A 12539-nucleotide genomic window follows, 5' to 3' on the forward strand; every position below is an offset into this window, starting at 1 on the left:
ACCTTTTAACTCCAGCGAGTCTCTAATGTTTAATGTTTGTTAAGGCCGGGCTTCAGGACGTTACCGTCATGTGTCTCATACTCAGATCAGTTTGGAACACGCTGGGTGAACCTGAGAAACAAGTGTCTCGACTGCAGGACTTCCTACAGCCCAATACACCACATAAATCTCTGAGAAAGTGGGTATACTGTGTAGCATTTCCCAAGCATGTTTGACAAATTCTTTTTAATGGCTAGAGGAACAGTGTTCTAGGGAACACTGGTAGATACTGCAGAAGGTGGTATTTTAGGATGGGAAATCTAGCAGGTCAGTGGCAGGTTCTTGTTGGTCCCTACCTTCTAGAAATTTCTTCTAGGCAAGGCATATTTATGATGGCTTCATTCCTTCTGTAAAGGGTTTCTTTGAAAGCTCCAGGATTTTTTTTTTTACCATAATTAACATGGTGTGTTGACAGAAACACATTGGGAATCATTTGTATACATCAGCCACTGATAAATCGGACATTTATAAATGGAGGCTGCGTGCATGTTAATGGATCTACTGTATATTATTATAATCTACTATAGATAGTTATACACTTGTAGTCTTAAAACATGAAACTACATCTTTAATCTGTTGAAAATGGATCATTGACCACATAACTGGAGCAATTCAGTATTTGAAAACAACTATAAATTTAAGTCAAAATAAAGGCATTATGGTGTCATCTCCTAATTTTTTTTCTTTAGTTCTTTAAAACAAATCCTTGGTTGTGTCTGAAAATGTTTTTCAGGGATAGTGAAGATTTAACTTTTATGAACATTTAGTATACCTTTCATGTTAACAGTGTAATTTTGTCTGTAGTAGACTGTAAAAGAACATGTAAACTAAAATTGTTTGCATCATCATCATATATTTAATTTTATTGGGCTTAAAGAAGATATCCATGTTTGCTAGAAACCACTAGTCAGAGACATCATAGTAACAGTATATAAATATTACCTGGACATGAAAGATCGATGTCTTAAATTGCATAATAGTTATTTTTGTGTTTTATTTTTCACATCCATTCCTTCCTAATGATACATAAAACATGCTTCTCAGAGCCCTTATACAATGAGAATCTTGTTACCTTTTGGATCCTCACAGGCCTCAGCAGGATCAAGGCTGTACCACTTGCATGTAACCAACATGAAGGGGTGCCAAGAGTCATTGTCTTGTGACCGCCAACAGTGCATGGGCCATAAAAAGGCGTTTCAAGCAATTCATGTTGTATAAGGGAGCCTTCTTTGCAATTTAACTTGGTTCTTTTACTACATTTTTCTTCTCTTTTTATCCCTTTCATTTCTGTTGTTTTAAAACCTGCACCCAAGATGCCTTTGCAGCTTCTCCCGGGGAGGCCCCTGCAGCATCCGAAGGGGCCGCTGCGCCAGCACCCCCGACCCCTGTAGCCGCGGCGCTTGATGCGTGTTCAGGAAACGGTGGGTTTCCAGTCCTGAGCCCGTCTGTTGTCGTTCTGTCCTGATGTGAAGCTCCCGTAGCTAGACTTGGCCCTATGTGTTTCTAATTTTGCTTTCTTCTGAGTATAAAGTATCACTCATCGTAACGGAATAAAGAATGCGGGCACTTGAAAACATTAAGAAAACGAAGGGCATCCTTATCAAAATTGACAATTTCTCAAGATTGACAATTTTTGTCAGTGCAAGTATGCTCTCTTAATGTTTTTTTGTTTTTTTGTTTGTTTCCCTGTAATGCTGTATTGTACTCTTTTGTAACACTGAGTTCCAATACGTTGGCATGTTTTCATGAATTTTCCAAGCTACCAAATTGACCAGATTAAAGTAAGGATTTGAATAACCATCTCTGATCCTAGACTGTAGGCTAATCTGACAATACTCTGAAGTGTTTCCGTTTCTGAACTTCGTGGTGCCTACTACATTTTCTTTTCTCTTTAGAAAAACATCCTAATGACTGACCCCTGCTAATAGGGTAGTAGCTCAAAGCAGGCCGCCTAATGCCTAGCTCGCATGTGAATATCTATGCCAGGTGTCTCGTACCTATAGTTTTGACGCCTCTCTGTTGTCTGTTTCCTTACTGATGCCGTATGTGTCTCCACTTTCCTTTCCCCAAGACCCCTTTGCCCCATCTGAAGGTAGTGCAGAGGCTGCACCCGAGCTGGACCTCTTTGCAATGAAGCCACCTGAGACCAGTGTTCCTGTAGTTACCCCTACAGCTAGCACAGCCCCTCCGGTTCCCGCCACCGCTCCTTCTCCTGCTCCCGCCGTCGCAGCTGCCGCCGCTGCCACTACCGCTGCCACCACAGCTGCCGCTGCCACCACTGCCACCACCTCTGCCGCCACCACCACCGCTCCTCCTGCTCTAGATATCTTTGGTGGTAATTTTTTTTTTGTCATTGTCGTTGAACTCTTTCCACCTGGTGGATTGAATTCTGGTCCTTGTGATGTACTGCCTCCGCACCTCTGTCTGCATGGTGACTGTGTCATTAAATGGTTCTCCAGCAACCATTTGCAGCTCGTTTCAGAACCCTCCAGAGTGCTCATGCACAACTGGAAAGTGATGCTGTTTCAGGCGGGTTTGTCCAGTTGAGTAAAGGCATGTGTGTTCTTGGTCTTAGATTTATTTGAGTCTGCTCCCGATGTCGCCCCCGCGCCTAAGCCAGATGCTGCTCCTAGCATAGACCTGTTTGGGACAGGTAAAGCCAACTCCCGCCTTTCTTTACACTAATTTGCCTAGATGTTTTCATGACTAAGCCCTTTGTCCTCACCTGTGATAATGCACTTGTTAGACTTGTGACTTTGATTTCAGCTCTCTACTTACCTCTGCTTGGTTTTGGTTTGTTTCACTTTTGGAAGATGCTTTCTCCTCTCCACCACAAGGGGCCTCTCCCGTGCCTGAGAGTTCTCTCACTGCTGACCTCCTATCCGGTGAGTGCTTTTGCCAAGGTGAAGCCTTCCGAGATGTCTTGTGGGCCTCATACGTGGAGAGGCAGATGCGAAAACACGCGGGTTCGTCTTGAGTTCTTTTACACTCAAAACTCACTTTACAATAAAAAAAGTCTCATTTTGTGTCCATCCCCAACTGATGAGGGTAAATATTTCAAATCTACTGCCGATTGAAAAGAGAAAACCTCTTTTTCACACTAAAACCTCTGACCTCAGGAGTCAAAAGTTTTATTTTCTTCTGGAAAGTATGTATTTTTAAATCTGTTGGCTTTTCCTTAACTGTTAAGATTGTCTACAGTCTTCGGGCTATTCAACATGAAATCTCAAGAAGCCGTTTGTCGAGTCTCATGATTTCATTTTCCTTTGGGTGACATGCACTTTGTCCTGTTCTGTGCTTTGCTACAGTGGATACATTTGTAGCACCATCTCCTGCAACCACTGCCTCGCCAGCAAAGGTGGATTCTTCAGGTGTGATAGACCTTTTTGGGGGTGCGTATCTCTCCTCCTTCAACACTCACAGAATCTTTTTTTCCCTCAGAAGAGTTTTTAGATCTTCTGTTTCATGATACTTGGTCTTTTTTCTTTCGACTATGTGAAGTTATTTCCATCTTTTAAATGTAAACTTACGTTCAGATCTTTTCCATTTGTCATCATCATCTACATGCTCGTCAGTTCATCATATTTTTTAGTGCATGTCCTAACAAAACCAGATCATTTTTCATTTGAAGTCTTTTCATTTGAAGTCTTTGTGTTTTTAATTTTTTGTTCGTCCTAATGTAGAATCAGCTGATTGGAGTTTCCTTCTACTGCTCTTCCTTAGTGATCCTGATCTGTTGGCTAAATCAACATTTCTAAGCTCTTAAAAGCAGTATAAACATAGATAATTCAGAATATAAAAGACATAAGCCAGTCGGAACTGAAAGCATAAGCTCTAGATGTCATACATTATTCTATAGGGTTTATTTATGTTGCGTTTAATGTTTCTAAATCCTCCCAGAGAACTGGAAGAGATTTCACTGATTTAAATGCATTTTCCTTTTCCTGTGTGTTATCAGAAGACAGGCAGATGTACTGAATTAACTCTTGAACTACTCATTTGGATGATACATTCGAAGTCTTCTATTAGCAGTAAATTTATAGGGAAAAGTCCAGGTTTGAAGTGATTTCTTCATGAACGTCTATAAATGTGTATGCTATGGGGTAAAATACCATCCTTAGCAAATTAAACCCACACTGAGTACCTATAGTACATTGACACATCATGGAATACAAAGATGTCACAGTCTGTGACATTCAGGGGCTCAAAACTTGTGCAAATAAACCCTGAAATTTAATATATAGGTACAAGTAGGGCTGCTGCTGTTTGAATTAAGTTTGTTAAATTTTATTTAATAGAGTTCTAAGTGGGAAGATTCTTTCATTTTACCTTTGGGCAAAAATTTTAAAAACTTTGATCCTGTTTGGATAGGAATTAGAATTTACAGAATTTAGTCCCAAAGTTTTATTCTTTAAAAAAAAGAAAAAGAATTCTCCTACTCTTACAGAGATGTTAATTCTTAAATAGCTTAGAACTCATCTTTTGAGAGGATAAACTGGTCAGAGCATAATTCAGTCCACTAAGTGATTTAACACATCCGCAGGAGACAAGCTTAACTCACAGAGTGTCATGTCTGTGCATTTCTCGGGCAATCACATCCCTTACTTGCTGTACTTACTGTTTACACTCTTTTACTTTTTTGCTGCATAATGGATAATGGGTAGATGCATTTGGAAGTAGTGCTTCTGAACCCCAACCTGCATCTCAGGCTGCTTCTAGCTCGTCAGCATCGGCAGACCTACTAGCTGGTAATTAATTACATTTACATAAAATGGTGTTTTGTTAAAGTTAAGTTTGGGTGTATTTTTATAAGTAACAGATATTATATAAATTTCAAGGTGCATGTTTTCTTTCCCTTTTGAGACATGAAATTGAAAAGCAAGACATTGTGTAACAGAAGGTTGATTATTTCCCAGGATTTGATGAAATTGGTCTTAAAATCACAGCTGTACACAAGCCACCCCTGTGGCTCCTTGGGTGCTCTTAGTATGCGTTACTTTCAGTTAGCACATTCTGTTTTCGTTTATTAAGGAGGTAATGTGCTTATGTAGCAATTTTTATCTTGTATTGCCCATGCCCACCTTTTTTTTTAAGGAATTTGTGGGGAAAAGTACCGTGATATTTGACAGTTGGTTCTGTAACATGAGAAACTGTTACAGAGTTCCACCCTTGGGTTGAAGCCGCTGCTACCTATATGTTACTGTAAAATAACTGATCATTCTCCTATCTGAAAACCCCTGGAGCGATCCCAGTTCAACAGGGCCATAGTGTGAAGTAGATTGGCACAAGGTGCCTAGGATTATTGCTCATTGCCAGGATGGGATAGATAGAATAACAGGAAACATTTCAGCGACTCAAAGATAGTAAAAGCCAACTAATAGTTTTCCTTGGGACCAAATCAAAGTGTGCTTAATGATAGCTAGACCTAGACATTATTATTGTTACAAGCAAAGCATTTGCCAGTTGTCAGACCACAGTAGTAAGTTTCAGGTTCAAGTTCTCAGTCAACAGCGTCTCAGCAGACGCTGCTGGTTTACCTTGCTCTGACTTGACTTAGAAGGGTACATAACAGGAGGTACGGCAGTGGCATCGCCAAGGCCACAGACACTCAGATGCAGCTTTGATGTCCCTCCCCTGTCATCACAAGGGATGCATTTTGTCACGAGGCTGGCAAGGGGCTGATGAGAGTGCGGCTCACATCAGCACAAGGAAGTCACCAATGTCTGGAGTCTCTCAGCTTCAATTCCCTGCTACCCAGGTAGCCCTTGATAGGGTGAGAGACTAGTTCTCATTTTTTTAGTGTAATGAACAATCCTGACACCAGGAACAGTAGGCTAAGGAACATTCTTTCTTGGATTAGTGATGACTAGTGACCTCGTTAAAGGACCCTCATCAGCTTTCCAAGTTGTAGGAAGTTTGACACAAGGTCCAGAGTCTGGAGGTGTCATCACGGCCCAGCTGTTACCCTTTCCTTCTATCAGTCATTCAGACAGGTTGTTTAACAGTCTTTCCCAGGGGCAATAGCATTTCTTTTGCATCTTTCCCATTCTCTCCAGACTACCCTGGTTAAACATGACACTCTTGTTTTCTGAATCCACTCCAAACCAGTAACTGCCAACCGATATTTTCCTGAAGGGTGAAGAGCCAGGGTTCCACTGTGATGTCACTGTGGACTTTGGAAGCTACAAGTATAAGAGGCAGTGCACTTAACACAGACCACAGCTGGTTACTTGGGGAAAACAGTACTACCTTGCCTGGCTTTTCTCCTGACCTAGGTAGTCTTCATAACAGCTTCAAATTGGTCACAGTAACTTTGAAGCTCTTACTAAACCAGTAAACTTAATCCATGTTTTCAAGGTTCAGCAAAAGGATTTTAACAGGCCACAGAAATAGCATATTTGGGGGAAATGACCTTGTTAATTTTTACATGAGGTTGCTAATTATAAACCTTTTGCTCTGAAGTTATAATTAAGCTTCAGGTAGCACATGAAATCAAAAGTTCTGGCTTTTTGCAAAATTCTAAGAAGTCTTTCTTTCTCTCTGGGTAGCCGCCATCCTGCCACAGACCCCAGCAAGGGGTTTGAAGCCTGCCAGACAGAAGCCTGGCAGAGTGGTCAGCCACCACTGACCACATCCAGCACTGCAAAGCCATGTCGTCTTCTCCAGTGTCCCCAGTTTGTTTGGGCTCTCTGTGCTTCCAGGGCTAGAACCTGAGACACTGTGTTTCCAAAAGAGCCAGGTACACTAGAAACAGGAGCAGAGAGGCCAGTGGTGAAAGCCACTGTTCCCTTCCAGTGCCAAGTCAGATGTCAGTGACAGAGCTGAGAGATTTGATCCTGGGAGATGAGATGGATCTCAAATACACCTGCAACGAGCAGGAAGGGTTCTGTCACCTACTGCTGAGTCTAAGAGCAGGTAGCTGAGCCTCCACTGCTCAGCTTGGTACATCGATGGGTCCCACGGGAGAAGTGCACAGAAAATGCAAGTCAGGTCCCTTCACTAGAAGCAAGCTTAGGTTACTCAACTGTGTTGTCCATCCAGAAATCTTAGTAAAATGGGGTAGAAAAGAGCAGAAATCAGTGCTGAAAGTGACAGTGTCATTTACATAGGTGGTGGTGGTGGTGTTGTTTTTAAATTAATTTGTTTTATTTATTTATGGCTGTGTTGGGTCTTCGTTGCTGCACGCGGGCTTTCTCTACTTGCGGGGAGCAGGGGCTACTCTTCGTCGCAGGGTGCGGGCTTCTCATTGCGGTGGCCTCTCATTGTGGTGGCCTCTCTCATTGTGGAGCACGGGTTCCAGGCACGCGGGCTTCAGCAGTTGCAGCACGCAGGCTCAGCAGTTGTGGCTCCTGGGCTCCAGAACACAGGCTCACCAGTTGTGGCGCACGGGCCCAGCTGCTCCACAGCACATGGGATCCTCCCGGACCAGGGATCTAACCCGTGTCCCCTGCATTGGCAGGCGGATTCTCAACCACTGCACCACCAGGGAAGCCCTACATAGGTGTTGTTGACTGTGCCCTTCCCCCCTTTTCCACCGTATCTTCTTGTGATTATTTCAGTGATGGGAAAGGTATTTTTGTGTACATGTTTTCCTCTATTTTTTTCCTATTTAAATTAATTAACTTTTTAATATAAATAGGTATAAATGGGTTTTAATGTCTAGTTTGCTTTCCAAATATTTCTTGAAATTGAGCTTGTACATTTCTGTGTCTGATTTACTTGGCATGGGCCAATAGCCTGATGTAAGAAATTTTCACCTAATATCCTGACATAGGAAATTTTAAATTACTTCTAACTTCTCCAGGTCTTAATTATTCGGGCTGGTTTTTCATACTTCTGTTTTGCTTATAGAAAAACATTTTTCACGCTTGCTCAAGTAACAAAATAGCAAGAAGCCATGTTTTCAGTGAAGAATATCATGGACCATTTATATAATTCTATCTTATGAACCAGAAGCAACTTGCCTAGCCAAAAAATGAATAAACACAAACCCTGCAAATATATACAATATAAAATCATAGTCATATTTATATAGGTAATCTAGCTGACAGTGGCTATTCTGAGTTTTCATATTGCCTAGACATCTTTATTTGATGAATATCAGTGATAGGACAAATATTCGGGGCCCTGTATTACAGTAATTTGCAGTGAAGCTTAGCACTTGGGTTATACCTGTGTGTGTGTCTGTGGAGACAGATCAGATAAGTCCACAGGCTATTGAAATAAAGAGGAACATTATTTTAAAAGATAAATGAGCCTAATCATGGATAACAAAGAAGTCCACAACTGGGCTTCCCTGGTGGCGCAGTGGTTGAGAGTCCGCCTGGCGATGCAGGGGACGCGGGTTCATGCCCCGGTCCGGGAAGATCCCACATGCCGCGGAGCGGCTGGGCCCGTGAGCCATGGCCGCTGAGCCTGCGCGGCCGGAGCCTGTGCTCCGTAACGGAAGAGACCACAGCAGTGAGAGGCCCGCGTACCAAAAAAAAAAAGAAGTCCACAACTGCAATCAGGTTCAAAGTAGGAATTTGAATTAAAAAAAGAGAGAGAGAGAGAAGGTTGTATTATGTGAGTCTCTAGAATCTTGTATTATTGGCTTTCAGTAATAAGACGATTGTGAAAGAGTAAAAAAGAAAAATAATACACAGACACAGTAATGGGAGGTTTAGACTGTCCAGAATGTAATGTCCGTTGCTTGACTGGGAGGAGATCTCACCTTATGCTTGACTGAGGTTAGATTTTAGATTTTTTTGAGGGCATAAATATGCATGTAAATAACAGGGGAAATGCAATAAAGATGTAGTGTAGATATAGTGTAAATTTTAAAAATGATTTTTAGAGATTTTAAACCAAAAATTAAGAATCATCTCAAAATTGGGGAGAAAGCTTTATCAAAACTTGGTTTGTAATTTAAAACTAGAAAATAAAGGCTAAGTGGATAATCTCTTAAAAATGGGTTTATCTCCCAGAAAAACTTGTTATTCTTCTTCATTTAATTTACTTCTAGAACTGTCAAATAGTACCAATTCCACAATTGAACTATGGATAAAATATCATCTTAGTCACCTTCTACTCCCTGAGTAAAAATTTCGAGTTCTGTTTGGTGCACCCAGTGTGGTGACACTGGAGAAAATTCTAGAAAAGGCAACTGCTGTGGCCAAGGAGAACAGACTAACAGAATAAGTCTCTCCAAGTCATCGAGATTACTGGTGGGATGCAGATATTACCCGTATCTCAGACGGAGTCTGGCTGGACCCTTGAGAGTTAAGTTTATAACAAATAGAAGGAAATATTATTTCACACAGTGAGGAGTAAAGCTGTCAAATTCCTCTCATGATGTACCAGCTGAAAATACAGATGTTTGAAAGCTAGAGACAGATTCCTGGATGACAGTGGGAAATGGATTATTAAGGGAGGTTAGGTATGTTGAAGGATATGAGGTTGACTTCTGAGGTTGACATTAAACAGGAAAACCATGTTCTTCCATAATAGACCATTCTGGGGCAACTGTGCCTCTTCCTATCTTTGATTCCAAAGGTAGGGAAGAATAGGGGCCTGCCCTGCAGGTCCTTCATAGTTTTGCATTCTCTGTTAACCACGTGACACAGCTGGCTTTTTTTTTAGCAGAGCCACAGAAGTCCTTGAACTGATTTAAAATATAGCCATGTGGAAATAATAACTAACCATTTCCACTAAATGGGAAGGTCTATAGAGGACCAATTCTTTCATCCTCTCTGGGGGTCAAAAACAGAAAATTGTCAGACAAAAGGTTCTCAGGGTATTATTCCTAGAAATATTGACTATCTCAGATTGATCTTAGTAAATGGAATTTAATAACTGACTTTACCACTGAGAATAATGGAAATGACAGTGTCTTTAACATAATAGAGCATGTGTGAGTGTGGGGGAGTATGTGTGGGAGTGTGGTTACCTACCCGATGGTTTTAACATTGCACTCCTTCAGCCCAAGTGATATGTAGACAGTGACTGTCAGTTTTGATATGTCTGCATTAATAGAACTTCATTAAGTGTGTAGGCCGTTCCCCTGTGGAAAGATACATTCATAAGACTAATCATCTGTGATAAAAGGCAGTGTGTCTGTAGCTGGTGATTCAGTTGTAGAACAGTTCAAACATGTCTGCAGGACATCCGGAAGCCTAGTGATTATTACTTTATTTTCAATTCCACAAAGCACCTTTCTTAATATAATTCAGAACCATAGAGAAAGAAAGAGTCGTGGTTAGGATTCTCTTATTACTTACCTCTATTCCAGGGCTCTGACACTCTCCACTAACAGGAGGAGTTCCCCAAACTCCTTAATTAATGTCTATAATTTTCCTGCTTAGCTCTGCAAGAGTATAGCAACAGATTTTTCTTCTTCAACATAATCAGTTGGTTATTCTATATCACTTAGCTTTTTAATTAGTCTAGGTTTGTAAGGGCCCCTGCTTCATAAGAACTGAGTATAATGGGAGAAAGTCATCTTTCTAGATCTCTGTCAAGTTCATAAATGTATCAGAAGGGGACAACTCTGGAGTTACTCCTGGCTGTCGGAAAGACGCCAAGTAGTATTGTGGTGAAGAACCAAGGCTCTGGAAGATTCCTTTGTGGAATCCTGGCTCTGCATTTGCCATCCTGTGACCTTGGGCAAATTATTTATCCTCTCTGGCCTCAGTTTCCTCATCTGTGAGACTTCCTAGGGTGGTTGTGAGGCTTAAATGAGCTAATATATGTTTTAGGTTGAACAATATAAAATTGCTGTTTTGTAGGATCAGAAAGGTCAAATACTGGCAGTTTATGTGATTCAGATGGTTCACCCTAAAAAAAATGCTCAGAACGGTGCCTGGCACTTGGTGAGCCTCGTGCCAGTTTTGGCTTTACTGTCACTTTCTTAGAGAAAGCAATAATTTTTTTCCATTGAGTAGTGTTATTTTTTCACCTGTGGGAATGATCTGCTTACCTTATGAAACTGAACAGCCCTAAGCAGATGAGCCCTGGGTAAATGCACGTATTTTTCTATTTCTGAATTGTGGGTAGGTGTGTTCACGTCTCTTTGCATCTTTTCTAACTGTGGAAAAATAAGATTGAATCAGATGATCCTAAGGCCCTTTCCAACACTAACGTGCTGTGATTCTAGAATAAATTGTCTCTTCTTGAACAAGTTTTAAGAACTGGAAAGTCAAGTACAGTTGTTTCCACGTTCACCTGTAACAGAGAGAACCACACCCTAGAACAATTGCCTAGATTTCCTGCAGCCGTATTCCAGATTGTGTGGGATGTCTCCAAAAAGTCAGCATTAACACAGCCACCGATTTCCCTAAAACCGAAACAGTCATATCTTCAAAAATAATTACATCTAACCCATCTTTGCTTCATAATGATATTAGTTCTCAAAGATCTGGGGAATGTCTTATCTTCATTTAGGAAGGTTACATGATCCCTAAGTCACTCAAACAGCACTAAAACCACTTAAAGTAGTCCCCATGGATTTTAAAAGACCAATTTCTAATAGGTAACAGTTTTCCAAGTCACAATTTTTCATAAAGGTATGAAAAACTTAGGCATGGAAAGACTAAACCCATGTCACTGTCAGTTGCCAGGGACAACATGACTTTCTGGTTAGAAAATAGTAACTGGAGAATGTCAATGGAAGTCATTTTCAAAATTATAATTGATTATTATGAATTGTAAGCAGAAGGATTTTGGTAAGCATTCTTTATGTTTTTTGGCAAGCAGTTTGTGAAGAAAAGATATAGCTAGATGAGAAAGGAATGTATATGTGTGTGTATATATACATATATACATATGTGTGTGTGTGTGTGTGTGTATATATATATATATATATATATAGCCAAACTGAGTGTAAAAAAGACTTCTGGTAGTAATACATTTTTGATAATAGAACATCATCTAATGTCTTATTAAGAAATCACTTTCTTCACAGGCTGCATAATTTTATACAGAAGCGAAACAGAGTGAGCTCTGCTTCTGTCTCTTGATTGAGAGCAGTAATTTACTTCCAGACTTCAAAAGGGAAATATTTAATTTGAGGTTTGGTTACTTTACAGTAGGCTTTGATTTTTCCTCACCTTTTAAATTCAAAAGTTGCCCTTCATTCAATAAGTGTAATTCAGTGTTTTAGGCATTTTGTTGACTATTAGTGGAAAAGGTGAAAACAAGAAGAAACAGTTCCTGACACCAAAAAGCCATTCCTAGGCTGGGGTGGAGAGATGTACCAGGCGCTGAGGACACAGAGGCAGAGCACATAACCCACGTGTACCGGCGGTGGGAGGGGCAGGGCGCGTTGTGGCTGGTAGCAGCAGCAGGCAATATACGGTAAGGAAGCCTCCCAGAGTGGGCGTTTGACTCACTACAGTGCATTATGGCTGCAACTGAGTTTGCAGGGATGAGGAAGGGCCCAGAGACAGATGAGCTTGTTTGCCATGCAGAGGAACCTGCATTTTATGAATTTGAAAGTTAAGCGGGGCCAGTGAAGGATTTTA

The 12539-nt window shown here is 40.9% G+C and overlaps 1 protein-coding gene across 5 annotated transcripts in view; it reads left to right on the plus strand.

The window, feature by feature from the left end:
* Positions 1–12539, plus strand: part of SNAP91 (synaptosome associated protein 91) — a 159081-nt gene that overhangs the window by 119896 nt on the left and 26646 nt on the right. For all 5 annotated transcript variants that reach the window (XM_060030276.1, XM_060030274.1, XM_060030278.1 and 2 more), the window contains exons 16-21: positions 1353–1460; positions 2111–2374; positions 2615–2692; positions 2853–2924; positions 3348–3431; positions 4704–4787. In XM_060030276.1, the coding sequence (XP_059886259.1) occupies positions 1353–1460; positions 2111–2374; positions 2615–2692; positions 2853–2924; positions 3348–3431; positions 4704–4787 (690 nt within the window). The remainder of the gene's footprint in view (positions 1–1352; positions 1461–2110; positions 2375–2614; positions 2693–2852; positions 2925–3347; positions 3432–4703; positions 4788–12539) is intronic.

Source organism: Delphinus delphis, chromosome 14 (assembly GCF_949987515.2).
Source record: "Delphinus delphis chromosome 14, mDelDel1.2, whole genome shotgun sequence".
Lineage (NCBI taxonomy): Eukaryota > Metazoa > Chordata > Mammalia > Artiodactyla > Delphinidae > Delphinus > Delphinus delphis.